At 41.6% G+C, this 19571-nt stretch overlaps 1 protein-coding gene across 4 annotated transcripts in view; it reads right to left on the reverse strand.

Annotated features, from left to right (window-relative positions):
• Positions 1-19571, reverse strand: part of LOC126473263 (integrin alpha-PS1) — a 595899-nt gene that overhangs the window by 42687 nt on the left and 533641 nt on the right. For all 4 annotated transcript variants that reach the window (XM_050100213.1, XM_050100212.1, XM_050100211.1 and 1 more), the window contains 3 exons: positions 14761-14909; positions 14430-14671; positions 2935-3164 (listed from right to left, as the gene is read on the reverse strand). In XM_050100213.1, the coding sequence (XP_049956170.1) occupies positions 2935-3164; positions 14430-14671; positions 14761-14909 (621 nt within the window). The remainder of the gene's footprint in view (positions 1-2934; positions 3165-14429; positions 14672-14760; positions 14910-19571) is intronic.

A 19571-nucleotide genomic window follows, 5' to 3' on the forward strand; every position in this document is an offset into this window, starting at 1 on the left:
GTGAGACGACGCTTCATCCAGTCCCAAACATGCTCAATGGGGGACAGATCCGGAGATCTTGCTGGCCAGGGTAGTTGACTTACACCTTCTAGAGCACGTTGGGTGGCACGGGATACATGCGGACGTGCATTGTCCTGTTGGAACAGCAAGTTACCTTGCTGGTCTAGGAATGGTAGAACGATGGGTTCGATGGCAGTTTGGATGTACCGTGCACTATTCAGTGTCCCCTCGACGATCACCAGTGGTGTACGGCCAGTGTAGGAGATCGCTCCCCACACCATGATGCCGGGTGTTGGCCCTGTGTGCCTCGGTCGTATGCAGTCCTGATTGTGGCGCTCACCTGCACGGCGCCAAACACGCATACGACCATCATTGGCACCAAGGCAGAAGCGACTCTCATCGCTGAAGATGACACGTCTCCATTCGTCCCTCCATTCACGCCTGTCGCGACACCACTGGAGGCGGGCTGCACGATGTTGGGGCGTGAGCGGAAGACGGCCTAACGGTGTGCGGGACCGTAGCCCAGCTTCATGGAGACGGTTGCGAATGGTCCTCGCCGATACCCCAGGAGCAACAGTGTCCCTAATTTGCTGGGAAGTGGCGGTGCGGTACCCTACGGCACTGCGTAGGATCCTACGGTCTTGGCGTGCATCCGTGCGTCGCTGCGGTCCAGTCCCAGGTCGACGGGCACGTGCACCTTCCGCTGACCACTGGCGACAACATCGATGTACTGTGGAGACCTCACGCCCCACGTGTTGAGCAATTCGGCGGTACGTCCACCCGGCCTCCCGCATGCCCACTATACGCCCTCGCTCAAAGTCCATCAACTGCACATACGGTTCACGTCCACGCTGTCGCGGCATGCTACCAGTGTTAAAGACTGCGATGGAGCTCCGTATGCCACGGCAAACAGGCTGACACTGACGGCGGCGGTGCACAAATGCTGCGCAGCTAGCGCCATTCGACGGCCAACACCGCGGTTCCTGGTGTGTCCGCTGTGCCGTGCGTGTGATCATTGCTTGTACAGCCCTCTCGCAGTGTCCGGAGCAAGTATGGTGGGTCTGACACACCGGTGTCAATGTGTTCTTTTTTCCATTTCCAGGAGTGTATATCAAATTAAATAAGAATTAATAAGGAGAAAGGTATCCGAGTTTCGTATGCAGATCAAAATCAAAGTTTAGAAGATATAAAGATTGCGGTAAACGAAACTAAAAAGTTGCTAGCTACTCAAAATGTAATTTCAGCTGCATGACTGAGACCAAAAAGGATAAAGCTCTTACGAAATAGTATATGAGTTGCTTATATCTGGAGTTAAAAAAGACATTAGGAGGAGGAGGAAGAGAACAAGAAGAAGTATATGAGCTGCTTATATTTGGAGATAAAAAAGAGATTAGGAGGAGGAGGAGGAGGAGGAGGAGAAAAAGAAGAAGATGATGATGATGATGGTAATCGTGGTGCTGGACATCAAAGACAAAGTCAAAAGAGATGGAATGTCAGTCTGAATAAGACAAGGACTGGGAAGGAAAGTGTTTGTGTCCTTTTCAAAGGAAGGATCCTGGCAATCACCTTCTTTGAATAAAGAAACAATAGAAAATTAAATCTGATTAGCCTTATAAGAAACAACACTGCTCTTCTTGATTGTGTGCTAATCCCTGAATTGGTAGTTTTAGGTTACGAACAGCAATGAGCAAACAATTGTAATAATGAGGGCAATCTAGTTCAATGAAAAGTAGAACTACATCAAAATGTAGGTATGTTTTCTGATTTTATTCCTTACTCTCTTGCTTTGATTTTGTGCAGCTCATGTAAATAATTTGTGAGTTTCTGTCAATTGTAGCCTCAAGTTTCAAATGTACTGCACAGTTCTACAGTCACTTTTAGTAATTAAAACTGTTATAAATGACAACCTTTTAACAAAAATATGTAGCAAGATGCATCTCTATTCAAAATATGTGCACTATAAAATAAATTGGAGTATTCTTACCTTCCCATTGATTAAAAATAACCATGAATAGTTAAATAGCAGAAATCAAACAATGGAAAGCACATGATGGAATAACAACAACAACATGGAAAAAAGAGACAGTTTGCTACTTACTACACAGATGTGGCACTGAGGCTCAGACAGGAACAATGAAAATTCAGCTTTCCAGCTACATCCTTCATCAGAAGTGGAAAACACACACACACATTCACTAGTCACACACACATGGCCACTGCCATTACAAGGTTTTAATGCCCGACTGCAATTGTGTCTGAGGTGAGCAGCAATCTAACTGCATTGTGTAGTGGGGATATGAAAGAGGCATTGGGGCAGGAACGGAGTGGTGGTGGTGGTGGTGGTGGTTAGTGTTTAACGTCCCGTCGACAACGAGGTCATTAGAGACGGAGCGCAAGCTCGGGTTAGGGAAGGATTGGGAAGGAAATCGGCCGTGCCCTTTCAAAGGAACCATCTCGGCATTCGCCTGAAACGATTTAGGGAAATCACGGAAAACGTAAATCAGGATGGCCGGAGATGGGATTGAACCGTCGTCCTCCAGACTGCGAGTCCAGTGTGTTAACCACTGCGGAACAGAGTGGGATATCGGGTTAGGAGTGGGGGGAAAATGGCAGGGTTGCCTGTCTGAACATACAGGGATATGGTAGGGACAGGACAGGACGGCTAGGTGGACATGTGTGTTGGATTTGTGCTTGTGTGAATGTATGAGAGATTTGCATTTCTCATGGACATAGTCTGAATGCTCAATTTTTCTAGCATTCTTTTTCATTGTGCCTGTCTGTGACTTAAGACCTCATCTATATGGTGAACAGAAATTGATCCTTTCCATATTGTTGTTAACTAGTAGCATTTTTTAATACTATGCTTAAATCACTTTCAGGGTTTCAGTTTCTAAAAAATAGTTAACATACTACAAATTATATGAATAATCCTACCTTCAACGGATGGAGGTTCTATGAGATAGAGTAACCACTTTCCTTGTGGCTTATCATTGGCTACTTGTATTGGCCAATCCACAAGCACATCAACTTGTGCTACTCGCCAGGGACCTTCATTGTAAACTTTGTACAAGTGTAAAACACGTGAACCTACTTCATCGTGATAACGTATAGCAGATTCCCCTACCACAGGGCCACTGTAGAACATGTGGTCAGGTTGTACCAATCTGAAAGCATAGAAAAGTGAATGTTGGACTAATTTTGAAGATATACAAAGATATGTGCAAAGATAAGAAACAGTAAGAAGGCACTAAGAAACATTATTACAGTAATTGAAAGTCTTAAACAGAATACAAATAATGCAAGAAGGAGATAAACACTCAATGTATAGTTGAGATGTTGAAGGCCAACAAGCATATAAACAATATAGAAATAGTCATTAAGTTATTTGATAATGCCCTTCGTGTGATCTAATAAAAGACACAGACACGCACACACATGTGTATGCTTAAGCGTGTGTAAAAATAAACATATGTGTGTGTGTGTGTGTGTGTGTGTGTGTGTGTGTGTGTGCGCGCTTTCCCAGCACAAGACAAAAGCATTATTATATTGGTCTATCTTGGTAGTTTCCACACCTTTGGGCAATTTTCTTCAGAAATACTCAGTATGTTTTCTTGAACAACTAATGTATCTTGAGGGTTGTACGTTGAGCAAAACATGAGTTCTTGTTTTACTCTGTTTACCCATGCATTATTTAATGTGTTACGAAGTTAAATGATAGAAACTTCAGGTTGGGATCTCAACAATGTAAGGGAAAGATAGAGTGCTATTTACCATAAAGATGACATGTTAAGTTGCAGACAGGAACAACAAAAACACACTTAGGCACTTTGCTTTCAGCCAAAGCCTTCATCAGAAAAGGAAACACACACAGATTCATTCATACAACCAGCACACCTCATGCATACATGACCACCATCCCCTACCGTTCAGAGCAGAGGTTTTCTAATGAAGGCTTTGGCTGGAAGCTAAGTGTGTAAGTGTGTTTTTGTCGTGCCTTTCTGCAACTCATCATGTCATCTTTACAGTAAGTAGCAATATCTATCTTACCTTTATATTATAAAGTTATTTATGCAATATATCTGTTCATATTGATATTTTTTTTAGACTAACTTAAATTTGTTATTGTTAAACCACTTAATCAGAAATGAGATACAACAATTATAAAGAGTTACTACCCTATCTCAGTACTACCACACCACTTACAGATGTGCTGCACTTAAATACTATTATTCAGTGTCATTTTACCAACCAACTAGACATCATACAAATCCCATGACCCCTGACAAATACAGATAGTGTGTCATCTTTTGAAAATTTACATATGTGACAAGTCCAAACACACACAGAATTATCAATAAAGAAATTCCCTGACTCGTCAGTTCTTTTCACCACTTCAGATGACATAATCATGAAAGTCCTATATGCTAACAAATCATGAGGTGGAAAGCTTCACAGACTTGTAGCCAAAGACCATCCAATTCTGCCAAAACTGTTTTAACTAAGATGCAGAAGTTTTACTGGGAATACCTCACACATTCTCTCCCTAGGCGATTTCCATACTTTTGGAGCCCTGAAGAAAGACATTTGTGGCCGCTGATTTGCTTCAGATGAAGAGGTGCATATGTGGGCAAAATTGTGGTTCTGTAGGCAACCAAAAACATTTTTCCATGAAGGCATTGGCCATTTGTCTCAGTGGGATACTATATTAACAATTATCATGATTACATTTGGATAATAGTTTACTTAACTTTTTTTGCAACTGTCTCATTTTTCATTTGACTGCATCTTGTACGGCAAGAAAAGTTCTGGTAGAATGTAAATAATTCAGGAGTATAGGTGATAAGTCACAATAGTAGAAGCATCAAGTTGTCAATAGGCAAACACACACAAAAAAATTAAACTTCACTTGTTTTTGAGCGAATCCTTTAACGAGGCGGAGTATGTATATATGTGTGCATATGTACATCGAAGTGCCAAAGAAACTGGTATAGGCATGCATATTCAAATACAATGCTGTGGTTGACAATGCCTGTAGAAGACAACAAGTGTCTGGTGCAGTTGTTAGACTGGTTACTGCTGCTACAATGACAGGTAATCAAGATTTAAGTGAGTGTGAACATGGTGTTATAGTCAGCACATGAGTGACGGGACCTGCATCTCCAAGATAGTGATGAATTGGGGATTTTCCCATATGACCATTTCACGAGTGTACCGTGAATACCAGAAATCCAGTAAAATGTCAAATCTCGCAGTGGCTGGAGAAAGATCCTGCAAGAAAGGGAATGACAATGACTGAAGAGAATCATTCAACATGACAGAAGTGCAACCCTACCGCAAATTGCTGCAGATTTCAATGCTGCACCAACAGCAAGTGTCAGCAGTTGACTTCGTAGCAGCTGAGGAGAGCTCCGCCTACCATCCTAAGGGAGCCATGGGTCTGATGATGGTTATGTAAAAATAACCGAAACCGGTTACCTATGTCATTGAAACATAAATGGTGTGATCAAGACTGAACTTTAGTCAAAATATCATTTTTAAAGGATTGTGATGACAGATCACTAGATGTCCTTCATACCACAAACAAATAGTGAAGAGTTAACATTACATTACATTTATCATTTTCTGTGGATCCCTTGGAGAGGAGTCTCTGGGATGGAGAAAGAGTCAAAGTTTTTTTTTCTTTCTTTTTTTCTTTTCTGTTACTCAGATACATGGATATTGTACAATTATAATGCGGACAGAGTTATGAGCTATAATCCTTGTGAAGATATTCATCACACTGACAACATGATTCTAACTGAAGAGAGTTGTGTCAACCAAATAATGTCGCATTGCAATACTAAATGAAATGCTGCACTGTACCGAGTGCGAAGCTGAGAGACATTGAGCTGTGGATCACACCCAGCCCACTTGAACTTTGGCAAATTGTGGTTGATCATGATTTAGAAGAAAGGCAAAGCTAAATGTATAGAATATGTAGATTTAGAAAAAGGCTTAAACAGTGTTCGCTGGAAGCTGCTCTTTGAAATTCAAATGTTATTGGCAAAAAAATACAGTGAGTGAAAAGTTATTTACAACTTGTACAGGAACCAGACTAAAGTTGTAAGAGTCAATGACGATGAAACATAGACAGCAATGAGAGAGAGAGAGAGAGAGAGAGAGGGAGAGAGGGCGTGGGGGTTGCTGCCAATCCCCCATGCTATTCAATTTGTACACAGAGCATGAAGTGAAGGAAGCCAAGGAGAAATTTGGAATAGGAATTAAAGTTATGGGATAAGAAATACAATGGGTATTTAAGATGAGTAATGAAACATATGTTTTTTTCTTGGTCACATTTGATTGAAAAAATGTGGAATTTCTTGAGAGACATAGTGTTATAATCTCACTTCAGCCCCTATAATTTCATGAAGTTCTGATAGGTGGCAGCACTATATGTAACCTTCAAAATGGCATCTGTAATGGAGGTGCACTTCAAGCAGAGAGCTGTCATTCAGTTTCTTTTTGTGGTAAACCAGAGCATCACAGATGCTCATGGTGCTTGCAGAATGTCTACAGAAATCTGGCAGTGAACAAGAGTATGATGGGTGAGGCACCTGTCATCATCACGATGAGGTCACGATAACCTGTCCGATCTCCCACATGGCAGACAGCCGTACACACCCTCAGGAAATTGAAGACATTACTTCAGTGTGTTAATCGCCACCAGAATGCAAATGAACTTCTCCTTTTCAATGACAATGCAAGGTTCTCAAACTAGTCTGGACAGCTGAGAGGAGCTCACGAAACATCATTGGACTGTTCTTATTCATCTATCCTACAGCCCGGATCTTGCACCTTCCAGCTTCCATCTGTTTGCTCAAATGAAAAATGCACTTCACAAGGAAGCAGTACATGGATGATAGTGAGGTTACTGATGCAGCAAGACAGCTCTGACATCAACCAGCAGACTAGTATTATGCGGGCATCAAGCCCTCCCAGTAAGGTAGTGTAAAAAATAGAGTTATGATGTGAAAGGAGGGGGAATAATATGGTGTACTGGCATCCTGAATAAAACCAATCTCATCTCAGGGAAAAAAAAAAAAAAAAAAAAAAAACAGTTGCATTACTTACTGTCTGTCCCTCATAAAAACTATAATATTTACCAGTTACACTGTGAGTCTATCACAAATGACAAACAACATGGAAGATAATTTGAATGGTACAGATGTTGTCTTGAAATTAAGTTCTAAAATGAACATCAACACAAGGAAAAAACAAAATGCAGTAGATGAGCTTTGCTATTTGGACATCAAAATAACAGATAACATCTGAAGAAAAGAAGATACAAAACGTACACTGGCAATAGAAAAGAAAGAAAAGAAAAAGAAAAGAAAGAAAGAAAAAGGAAGCATTTCGAGAAAGAGCAATTATTTTATGTGAAACTTAAATTTCAGGAAAAATCTTTATGGAAAGCATGTATATGGAACATAGCATAAAGTAATGACACGAGCCCAGCTAGATGGTATCTGTGCCATAAGTAAGCCCTTTATGGCAATAGGCTGACACCACATTGCACCATGGCATTCTCTGCGTGCCACCATCTGTCTGCCAGTCAGTGCCCTGATGGCTACTGAAACCAGGGATATCGTATTTACTCGAATCTAAGTCGCACTCGAATCTAAGCCGCACCCGAAAAATGAGACTCGAAATCAAGGAACTAAAATTTTCCCGAATCTAAGCCGCTCCTGAAATTTGAGACTCAAAATTCAAGGTGAGAGAAAAGTTTTAGACCGCCCCTCCAAATCGAAAAACAGTTGGTCCATTGTAACGTGAAACACAATTGAGGTCGAATGGATGAAGATACAGATACAGTAGTTTGGTTCGAGTCGTAAGCTTAACAGTTAAGCTTTACCAGGTAGCCATTGCTATGTGTCAGGCGCTCCGTCCGTATTTATACGGGTACCCTTCCTTTTTCGCGTGCTTCGTCTGGTTTGAATCGATTGCTTATTTTGCTTTGATCTGATAAGTGCCGTTCTCTTTGTTACAGGTGTTTATGTCACTCCAAGCTGAAAATGCATTATTGTACTGTGTCATGCATTGTTTGTTACATTCTGATAATGCGTGTTTACGACCTGTCGCCGCTTGCGGCAAGGCTTGCTTTTGTGCGCGCTACTGCGGCTTACAATTAAAAAAAAAAAAATAGACGAATTGTCTCATAAGCGAAACAATGGCGAGAGTCTTGCTTCTTTGATAATGATAAACAAGAACCAAATAATAGACTGCATATGATAGAAGATGTTCTGAAAGAGAGTTTAGCGAAAATTTTTCTCCATTTGAAAATCTGTAGAGACGACTCTTTAGTACATTACATTCTGGACAGAAATTAGGGTCATCTTAGATTTAAAAATCTAGTCAGTTGCCGTGCTTAGTTTCTGACTGTATCACTATTCACCATAAGAATAATACGAATATAAACATGACATGATACGTATATTCATCCGCGTTTGCTGTTCTAGTTTCCTAGTTTATTAGGCAGACAGGATTTAAATGAAATAGCAGCAAACACAAAAGAATACATGGCATAATGTTTACATTCTTGTCCCTTTTAACTTATTTACTGACGCAGAGGTTTTGGCGCCAGTATTTATCTTTGTGCCTGCAAAGCACACCTGTGTAGCGCGACATATATTTGACGGCAGAAGTTAGTTGTGGCAACACCTACCAACATTTTTCAGAACTTCCGCTTACTTCGCACTCGATTCTAAGCCGCAGGCAGTTTTTTGGATTACAAAAACCGGGAAAAAAGTGCGGCTTAGATTCGAGTAAATCGGTACTTTACATGTGCCATACACAACTTCTGCAGCTGTGACACTATAACAAATTCACTTTGGCATGAATAAATATTGGCTGACCTGCCAGGCTGAGTGTGTGTTGAAGCAGCTAGTCTCAGCTGTCAGGTCACCATCACCCGAGATCACATAAGAAACAGATTGACTGTCTGCTTGCTCTAGCAGGCAACGCTCTTTAGGAAATGGCCACCAGGTGGCAACAGTGTTACATTCTTATTTGTAGCACCAGCGACTAGATGGCATTTCATTGAATGAAATATTTGGCAACTGTGCCTGAGCATAATCAGCTTCAAGTAATTGCCACTGTCCGGCATCTGTGAAGAAGAACAATTCTTTCTGAGATAGCACCGCAGTGGATGGAGTTGTTGTGCTGAGTGCCTGCGAGTACATCAACTGTTGAACGAGCAGACAGACAAATCCTGTACTAAAAATGTTCAGAGTTTCCGTTAAACATAAGGAAAGGTTATGGAAGCTGATTCTGAATTCAGCTAAATAAAAATATTACTGACGATTAAAAACTAATAAAGAGCCCTAAGCACCCAATCCTGTCTAAATTGAATCAGTCATAGATATTGATATAATGTGGTAATTGTGCTTCTTGCACAGGAACAATATGATACCATTTTTAAATGAAATCACTGGAGGGAAAGGAAGAGAATATGGGAGAATGAGTATAGTGTGCCAACACTATTAACACTGTGTGTTATTATTATTATTATTGTTATTATTATCATCATCATTTTTCCTGTAAAAATCTTCATGTTTCACATGATAACAACACTAATTATAGCTACAATTTAAATCTCTGATGTTGAGACAGGAGTATTTTATCCACTGTTTTTCATAAAACATTCAAAATGGAGTAAGTAAAAAAAGACTGAAGGTTTCTAAATTTCTAAATATTCGTGAAATGTGTAGAGTTAGTGCACTTAAAACTGGATCATAGCCCCTGACTTCTATAGTGTTATTCCAAAACTTTATACATGTCAGTTGATGACGCTCCTCGCTACATTTGAAGAGGAAATTTAAAAGCATAGTATTACTTGACATTTAGAAACATAAAGCAGTTTGCATAGAAAGCAGCTACTAGTGAAGAAGCAGAAAGGACACAAGCTTCCTTTAATGCTTCAATAAAAGACTGACAACACGAGTGAACACTAACGAATGCATATTGAACATGAAAAAATGTTTTCTCCTGCTCACCCATCAGTTACAACAGAGGGAATTCTCAGTCATTTTTATTTGCTGAGGTGGAAACCAGGCATAAGTGAGCAACCTGTGCTTTCTGCCATTCTTTTGTATCACTTAGTGTCTGTTGCATGAGCATTTACTCAGTAGTGAATAGAAGGGAATGCAACAGTATGAGAATTTCATCATGCTGACACTTATATACATTGCAAAAACTGTTCAAATGTGTGTGAATTCCTAATGGACCAAACTGCTAAGGTCATCAGTCTGTAGACTTACACACTACTTAAACTAACTTATGCTAAGAACAGCACACACGCCCATGCCCGTGGGAGGACTCGAACCTACAGCAGGAGGGGCCGCGCAATCCATGACATGACACCTCAGACCACACAGCCACTCTGCACGGCTGTAATCATTGCAGTTTTGAATTCGCTACTAAGTTGTTGCTCACTGCAAATTTGCAATAAATTATTTAATGATCTGGAAACCTAAATATCTGAAGTCCAACAAAGCTTGTAATTAAAGAATTCTGTTAGCAAATACCTGAAAATGAATGTAAAAGTAGCACTTTAGGTCCTCAGCTCCTTTGTTGCTCCAGCTGTCAGAACTTTTATGGCAATTAAAGAAGTGCAGAGTGATATAGCAGAGAACACAGCTTGTTTCGCAGAATTCATGAACAACTTGACATTTTGAATATCAGGACAGCATTTTTCACCAAACCATGTTGGTGTGCGTTATCAGAACAATGCCCAGCAGTAATGGAAACAACAGAAAGGGCAAAAGAAAATTTTAAGTACAATCCATAAAGTTGACAAGAAGACACACAAAAACACACCACCACCATGAATTACAGGATATAGACAGCTAAAGCTATTGCTCAGTTTTTTGTAAAAGAACAAACCATTAGCATTACATTTTTTCTGACTAGCATGTGAATCAAGATACCATAAAGTGTGCCATCAGAAAGGTGGCTACAACTGGAGTCCACCAGCAAGAACACAAAGGTGCTTGTTCTTGACAAATACTATTAACACACTTATGAAGCCTTCTGGCACTTCAAACTGTGAGGAAGACACATCAGATACTGTTACTGAACAATTACATGTTGGAAAGGAAGACGATGAACATCAGCTGTTGGAGAGCTCTGGAAATGTTGAAATCACTCCTCTCTGGAAGAAAATTGGTTGGTTTATTTGGGGGAGGGGACCAAACAGTGAGGTCTTCAGCCCCAGTGGATGAAGAAAGGAGTACTAATGAGGCTGAAGAGTACCTTTCTTCGTCTCAGAAAGAGCTTCCTTCTGAACAGTGATTCATTCATGTTTTACTGGCTAATACACACTCAGTGTTGTGGCTGGTGGGAGTGACTGTAAAGGCATTTATGATTTGCAGTCTCTCCCAGAAGCGTCTTCACAGTGTGTCAACTTAGTTTGTGTTTTAGCATAGAAATGCATCTAGTAGCATGGTTGTTTCAGATGTAAGGGTACATTTACTTGTATGAACAACCTTCAAAAGAAGAGGGAATTATTTATTTTCAAGCTTTGTTGGACTTCAGATTTTTGGGTTTCCAGATCATTACATAATTTAGTGCATTTACAGTGAGCAACAACTTGTAGTGAATGCAAAAGTTATGTAACTGGCAGTTTGTGTGATTTTTCAGTTGGACTCACAGCTCCAACTACTAAGTTCAGCAAAGGCATTGAGTCTTGTTTTGTACAATTTATTTATAGGAGAAATGTAAGTTTAGGATCTTTAATTACATGAATTTCCACTTGAAATATTTCACAGGCAGGATGATGAGGAATGTGCAAAACACAGTATATTAAATCATCTTGCTGAATGCAAACTGTATAACAGTTGCAGAACAATATTCAAAGACAAGTTTCATAAAACTCTCTAAAAACTTATGGTATTAAAAAATATGTAGTGTATTTACATCATGTTTCAGTGTGAAAAATATATTGTTGTTATAATTTAGCTAATTCCTATGTGCACTATGCAAAATGAAAGATTATATCCATAGTGTCAGGACATGATACCCAGTCATACCCAAGTTTTATTTACAGAGAAGCCGTGCTCTATTCATTTACTTGATTATCAGTCGTAATGAGCCTTCTACACCTGTTATTTATCAGTTAAAGTTTTGTGTGATGCAGTGAAATCTCTGTGTTTTGTTGTCGATGTCTTTCGTAACATCAGGCAGAAATAGTCGGCTATGGGAAAAATAAATAAATAAATAGAACAGTAGTGGGTGTCTGTATGCTTGTGCCATCCACAAGTGTAGTGCTGTAGGTCATGGGTGACTGCTTACATTCACATAAATTTATTCACACTGATGCTAACAGGAATCAGATGGAATCACTACAACCATATTGGATAGTGATTAACAACAGCAGATGAGCAAAGCTGGAAACAAATTACTGAAATAGCTGTGATCAAATTTTCTAAAACGATCTGAACTCAAAACCAATTCAGCTTCAGAAAGTTAACCATTGTTTGTTTATAGTTGGCTTAAGGTGATATGTGTTTAATATTTGTCTGCAAAGCACATTTTATTACACTATACTCCATATCAAAAAAAAGCTGCACAACATTGAGATCAATGAGTGCGTAAACTGTGTGACAGCATCAATCCAAAAATTTATCTGAAAGCCCTTATTGCAATACAGCCTGCATTTCAACACTAAGTCATGAGAAATGAGAAATATGTAAAAGCATTACTTTTCATTGTATTTTGTTTCCTGCTTGTAACTAAGAAGTATCCCAACAGTAGAAACAAAATTTGTTCATAGAATTACAGGAGCTCATCTACATTCACCGATGGAAAATTTAAGAAAAATCTCCTGTAAAAAAGACTGCCGATCCTCGGCTACAGCTGGTCATGAGGAAAACGCACTTGGCTTGGAGCAGTCTGGCTGAGCCAACTTCTGCTAATCGACAAGAAACTTAATCCCATGGTCCATGACAACTCACTGAAGAAACAGTGATGCCAATTCCATGACATGTATAGCACAACAAACATTGTATTCACCTATAGTATTTGCTGTCCGACAGAAAAATTATTTATGTACTTGCCTGTTTAGCTGTAAGGACGAGCAATCTGTTTCTTACTTGATGTGGACCACCACTGTGCCATCTTCCAGACAGAACTGCCTGCCTGCCTGATGGGCTAAGGGTTGAACAGAGGCCCTCCTGGCCACTGATCACAGGATTTCTTGCCAGACCCAGTCACTGTCACTGGTCTGGGGGTTCACTCGGTGGGTTTCTGCACCCACCACATGCCACTGTGCGGCAGGACTCAGCATCTCACACTCAACTGGCAGTATCAGTCTGACACAGCCAGGCCAGTAGCCAGCACTATCTGTGATGCCAGGTCATGCCAAATATTGGCTGTGCTGAGCGTAACGGTGGCCGGTATCATACTACAACGCTTCACTACCACAGTGTCAGTGGCTTGAGGCCCACCTTCCAGTTGCCACTAAATAAAAGCTTGAGCTTGTAATACATTAATAAAGGGATTCTGCTACTTTGCAAGCAGCTTCTGGCACATCCCAATCCACCATCCTCCAACAGTGCACTCCATCCACTCGACAATATGGAGAGATTGGTTGATAGAGTACATCATGAAGTATCAAGGAATCACAAATTTGGTAATGCAGGTGTGTGTGTGTGTGTGTGTGTGTGTGTGTGTGTGTGTGTGTGTGAGAGAGAGAGAGAGAGAGAGAGAGAGAGAGAGAGAGGGGGGGGGGGGGGGATTGTAGAGCGATACCAAGAGTTGCCTACTATAATGATTAGGTCAGTTCCACCACAGGTATCTACTCCACGAAAGAAAGACATATCTGTGAAAAAGTGATGTCATGTACCAACTAACAAATAACTACTGTCAAAAAAATCTTGTACTAACATTATGGGCACCAGACCATATCTGTGTGACAAAGCTTCAGGTTCAGTCCCCATGGCTGCATCCCCCCCCCCCCCCCCCCCCGAAATTCTCTGCCCAATCCAATTTTTTATTCTAGTTTGCTGCAGCAATGGCACAATGCCAACGACTGGGATACTGTAGTCATGTGTGTGTGTGTGTGTGTGTGTGTGTGTGTGTGTGTTTTCCTCTTAGTTATCTCTGAGGAGCAAAAGCTTACCCTTAATTTCAATCTCATATAAGTGCCAGTCAGTCGTTCAACATATCTATTATACATTGATGGTCACTTTTACTACTTCTAATGCTGCACTCCACCCAGGACTTTCCAGTACCATATTTGATAATATGCTAGCTTTGATAAAAAAAATTTCCTTACAGATAAACTTGGCACAAATAACAAATGTGAATGAAGAAACATGAGGAAGTCCCTTACTTATAGGGGAACTTTGCACATATAATACATATGACTGAAGAAATATGAGGAAGTCTCTTACCCTCTTATTGATAACTCTGCCTTTCTGATGACAGCAATGTGAAGTTTCAGAGGATCCTGTGGGTTTACTTCAGTAGATGTAGAATTTGCAAATACCCTAAATTCAAGTAATGACTCAATATCATCCAGACCTCTTGGGTCAAATCGGACTGTCAATTTTGCAGGCATATCTCTCTTGAAAGGGTTTCCCAAGCTACATGATACCAATGTGCTGTTGTATGGCCTGCATATAAGCTTCTTGTTCTGGGGGAAGAAAGAAGAAAATAAACTTAGGCATTAAAATACAAAATAATTAAATACAATATTATTTATCAGGATGTAATCATCATTACTTCAGTTTTGTGTCCAATGTAGCTGAGACTTGCAGGGTGAGATATAAACAGTTGTGCCTCATAAGCAGATTCCCTGTAGTTATTCACTTGTATATCTAACTTCATCTCCTGATCTCGCCCAAGGGTTAAGTCCCATGCACCTGATTCCCCTGAAACAAAAAATGTAAAGAAATTAACATTGTGACAAAATGAGCTGGTGGTGTAAATTGTGTATTTAGAAATTAAATATTTAGGAGTGAAGGAGACCACTAACTGAATAGCAGAAGCGATTATTTGCTGACAGGCACGCACAAAAGATAAAGAAAATTAGTAACTTTCAGAATAAATCCTCTCCCCACTCTCTCTCTCTCTCTCTCTCTCTCTCTCTCTCTCTCTCTAACACGCGCACACACGCACACACACACACACACACACACACACACACACAAAAGTGGTGCATAGGTACTGGAGCTAGTGGGATATGGCGCACAAAAGTGATTTGGAGACTTGGATCAGGAGGGGCTGACAGAACAGAGAAAGGGGAAACAATGAGGTGGAAGGTGTAGGGCAGTGAGTTAATAGAGATTGAGGCCAGGAAGGTCATAAGAGTGGAAGACATGTTGCAAGGTCAACTCGCATCTGCTTAGTTCAGAAAAGCTGGTGGTGGACGGAAGTATCCCGGTGGTGCGAGTTATGAATTAGCCATTGGAATCAAACATGTTGTTTTCAGCTGCATGCTGTGCCACTGGTTGGCGTACTTTGTTCTTGGGCATAGTTTGATGGTGGTCATTCATCCTGGTGGACAGCTAGTTGGTTGTCATATCAACATAAAAACATCTGCAAGGATTGCAGTAGAATTCGCTGTCATAGTTGGCCCTGTTTTCTGATGGGGTAGGATAAGCTTGTGACAGGACTGGAGTAGGAGGTGCTGGGCAGGTGGTTTGGCCAGATCTTGCAAATGGGCAAGGGGAGTGGCATAGGGATGGACCAGAATGTTATGTAGATTGGGTGGGTGGCAGAGTACCACTTAAGGAGAGTAGGGAGGATCTTGGGTAGGACGTCCATTTCCAGGAAGGATGATAGATATTCAAAGCCCTGGCAAAAGTCAACTCTTTCAGTGCACAGATATACTGGAAGATGACAGGGGTGCCCTTCAAAGCTGATTATTGGTGATGAAGGGGGGGGGGGGGAGGAGGGGGGGTTTAGGATGTGTGAGGATGTGGCACGGGAAATCTGTTTGTGGCTATGTTTGAGAGGGCGGAGGAAGGGGGGGGGGGGTGAGTGTCTCTCTGTGAAGTCCCTTGTTGGACCTTCAGCATACTGTTGCCATGCTGTATAGGAAGAATTTCTTGGTGTGGAAGGGATGACAGCTGTTGAAATGCAGGTACTGTTGGTATTAGTGGGTTTAATGCAAACAGAGGTGCGAATGGAACCATCAGAGTGTTGGATATCACCATTGAGGAAGATGGCCCACTGGGTTGAGGATAAGCAGATGAACCAGATGTGAGAGAAGGTGTTCAAGTTATGGAGGAATGAGGATAGGGTGTCTTGGCCATGAGTCCGGATTATGATGTCATCAATGAACCTGGATCAGACAAGGGGTTTGGGGTTTTGGGAGGCTAGGATGGTTGCTATAGATGGCTGATAAAAAATAGGGCATAGGAGGTTGCCATGTGGGTTCCCATGGCTGTGCCATGGATTTGTTTGTATACCTCGCCCTCAAAGTAAAAGTAGCTGTGTTTCAGTATACAGTTGGCAAGGTGTATGGGGGAATGTGGTAGTGGGTGCAGACTTTGGAGGATGTTGAGACAGGTAGTGTTCGATGGCAGTAAAACCATCAGCATGAAGGGTTGTTTTAGGGTGCAAAAACTACAAGGGTCATATGTGCCCATGTCAGAACCGTAGAACACAAAGATGAAAAAGGAGTTAAAAACTACTACATGTTAAGCCCAATCAACAGAAGGAGAGACAGCTAAAAACAGGGACTTGGAGAAAGTTCCACAAAATATGCCATAGAGAGAATGGAGTTCCTGAGCCAAAGATTAAATGTCCTTCATCATATTGCAGTTGACAGCCTATGATCATTTGCTAAACAGACAATAACTCAGACGACAAACATAAATGACAACATAAGTCATTAAAAATGGGCATTCCATCACGAAATGGCAAACCGTTAAAGGTTGAGGGCAATGAGCACAAAGTGGTGGGGGATCATAATTTAATAAATGGTGATGGCTAAAAAGACAGTGCCCAATACGCAACATGATCTCCTCATGGCAAGAAGGTCGATGTATGAGGACTGCAGCCTTGGCAGCAGCATCAGCGGCCTTGTTTTCTATCAGACCAATGTGACCAGAGACCCATGTAAAATCACAGTGGCTCCATCAAAAGCGAGCAAGCAAAACCTTTCCTGGGCCCGTTGCACTAAGGGATGGATGGTGTACAGCACACAGAGACTGTGAAGAGCACTGTGAGATTTGGAACAGATGACAATTGAAAAGCCAGTGTCACCAGATGTACTGTGTGGCCTGATACAGAGTGAAGAGCTTCGCTGTAAATACTGAGCAGTGTTCTGGAAGGCAATACTAAAAATCGTCGGGCCAATGACGATGGCACACCCAAAACCAAGGTCAGTCTGAGAGCCATCAGTGTACGCAAAGGTACTATCGCAAAATTCTGTAGGTGAACATGTGCCACCACATGAAGCCAAGGTGGTGAATGATTCACACCTATCAAGAAAGTGGCAGGTAGCATGAAGTTAAGCTGCCAGAGCAAAATATGAAAGAAAACTCCAGGAGGTAACAGAGAAAATGGACACGCTCCATACTGGCAATCAAAGAAATCATTGAAGAAGGAGGCTTAGGATAGGTGGCAGGCATGGCACACAAATGGTATGCATATATTTTGAGGAGAAAATCACAGCGGTATGACAATGGCAGTTCAGCACCTTCTGCATACAGACTCTCAATTGGGTTAGTGTAAAAGGCACCAGTGGCCAAATGGATGCCATGATGGTGGATTGTATTGAGATGGCGTAAGACGGACAGACATTCAGATGCATAAATGAAACACCCATAGTCTAGTTTCGGACAGACGAGGGACCGGTACAAATGGTGGCGAGTTGTCTGATCCACTCTCAGGGAAGTACCGTTGAGGACACGTAGGACATTGAGGGACCGCGTACAGTCGGCAACTAGGTAAGACACCCAGGAGGACAAAGAAAGTTTCTTATTGGGCATGAGCCCCAGGAATTTCATAGTTTCAACAAACAGAAGAGCAACAGGTTGAAGATGTAAATATGGTGGAAGAAATCAATTGTGCCACCAGAAATTCATACAAACGGGTTTTTTAGTGGAAAAGTGAAATCCATTGTTGATGTTTCAGAAGTAAAGACAATCAAGACAATGCTGAAGATGCTGCTCAAGGAGACAAGTCCATGGAGAAATGCAACATATGGCAAAATTGTCAATGAAAAGGGAGCCGGAGATGCCCGAGAGGAGTCAGGCCGTAACAAGGTTAATGGCAATAACAAAGAGGATGATGGTCAGGATGGAACCCTGAGGCCCACTGTTTCCTGGATAAAAATGTCCAACAAGGCAGAACCCACACACACCTTGAAAACTTGGTCTTTTAAAAATTCCTGTGGGAAACATGGCATGTGGCCCTGGAAACCCAACATGTAGAATGTACGGAGGATACCAGTCCTCCAGCAGGTGCCGTAGGCTTTCTCCAAACTGAAAAACGCAGCCACAGACTGGTACTTCTATAGAAAACCACTCACAATATAGGTTGAAAAAGTGACAATGTGGTCAACTGCAGAATGGCGCACTCGAAATCCACACTGTGTGGTGGTTAGTAAATTGTGAGACTCAAGCCACCATACCAGCTGGCCATGAATCATACGTTCCATCATCTTGCAAACACAGCTTGCAAGAGAATTGGGGCAGTAGTTAGAAGGGTGTTTGTCCTTACTGGGCTAAGGTATGGGGATGAGAGTGGCTCCATGCCAGCATCTGGGAAACATGCCCTCTACCCCATGTGATTGTATGTATGATGGAGAATGTGCTTGCCTGCAAGAGAAAGGTTCTGCAACATCTGAACGTGAACATTGTCCGGCCTTGGGGCAGAGGATCAGGATGAAGTGAGAGCATGATCTAGCCCCCTCATAATGAAGGCAGTGTTGTAGCGCTCATGATTCTGAAAAGAGAAGGGTATCACCCGAGCCTCTGGGATTCATTTCTGATGGAGGAAGGCAGGGTGATAGTGGGTGGAGCTCAAAATCTCTGCAAAATAGCTATCCAAGGTATTGGAGATAACAATAGGTTCCACTATGGCATCATCTGCTTTGGTCAGGCTGGAAATTGGGGAAAGGACCTTCGTCCCAGAGAGCCATCATAGGTTGGCCTACACAGTGGAAGATGGAGTGGAACTATTTAAAAAACTAGTAAATGAAATCCAGCTAGTTTTTTTGCTATCCTGAAGAATGCGATGACACTGTGCATGCAACTGTTTATAACAAATGCAGTTTGCCATTGTAGGATGATGGTTAAGAATTCAGAGAGCTTGTCTCCAGGTGCAAATTGCGCTGTGGCATGCCTCAGTCCACCAACGGACAGGGACACAGTGCACTAAAGAGGTAGTGCAAGGAATGGAATGTTCTGCAGCAGTAAGGATAATGTTTGTGAGATATTCTACCTGGCCATCAAAACTGAGGAAATGTTGTTCATTGAAGCTTGCCAGGGAGGAGTAAAGCCTCCAGTTGGCCCCAGAAACCTGTCATGTGGGTGTGCACATAGGTGGGATAGGAGTCAGCAATCGGACAGCACACCAGA

Source organism: Schistocerca serialis, chromosome 4 (assembly GCF_023864345.2).
Source record: "Schistocerca serialis cubense isolate TAMUIC-IGC-003099 chromosome 4, iqSchSeri2.2, whole genome shotgun sequence".
Lineage (NCBI taxonomy): Eukaryota > Metazoa > Arthropoda > Insecta > Orthoptera > Acrididae > Schistocerca > Schistocerca serialis.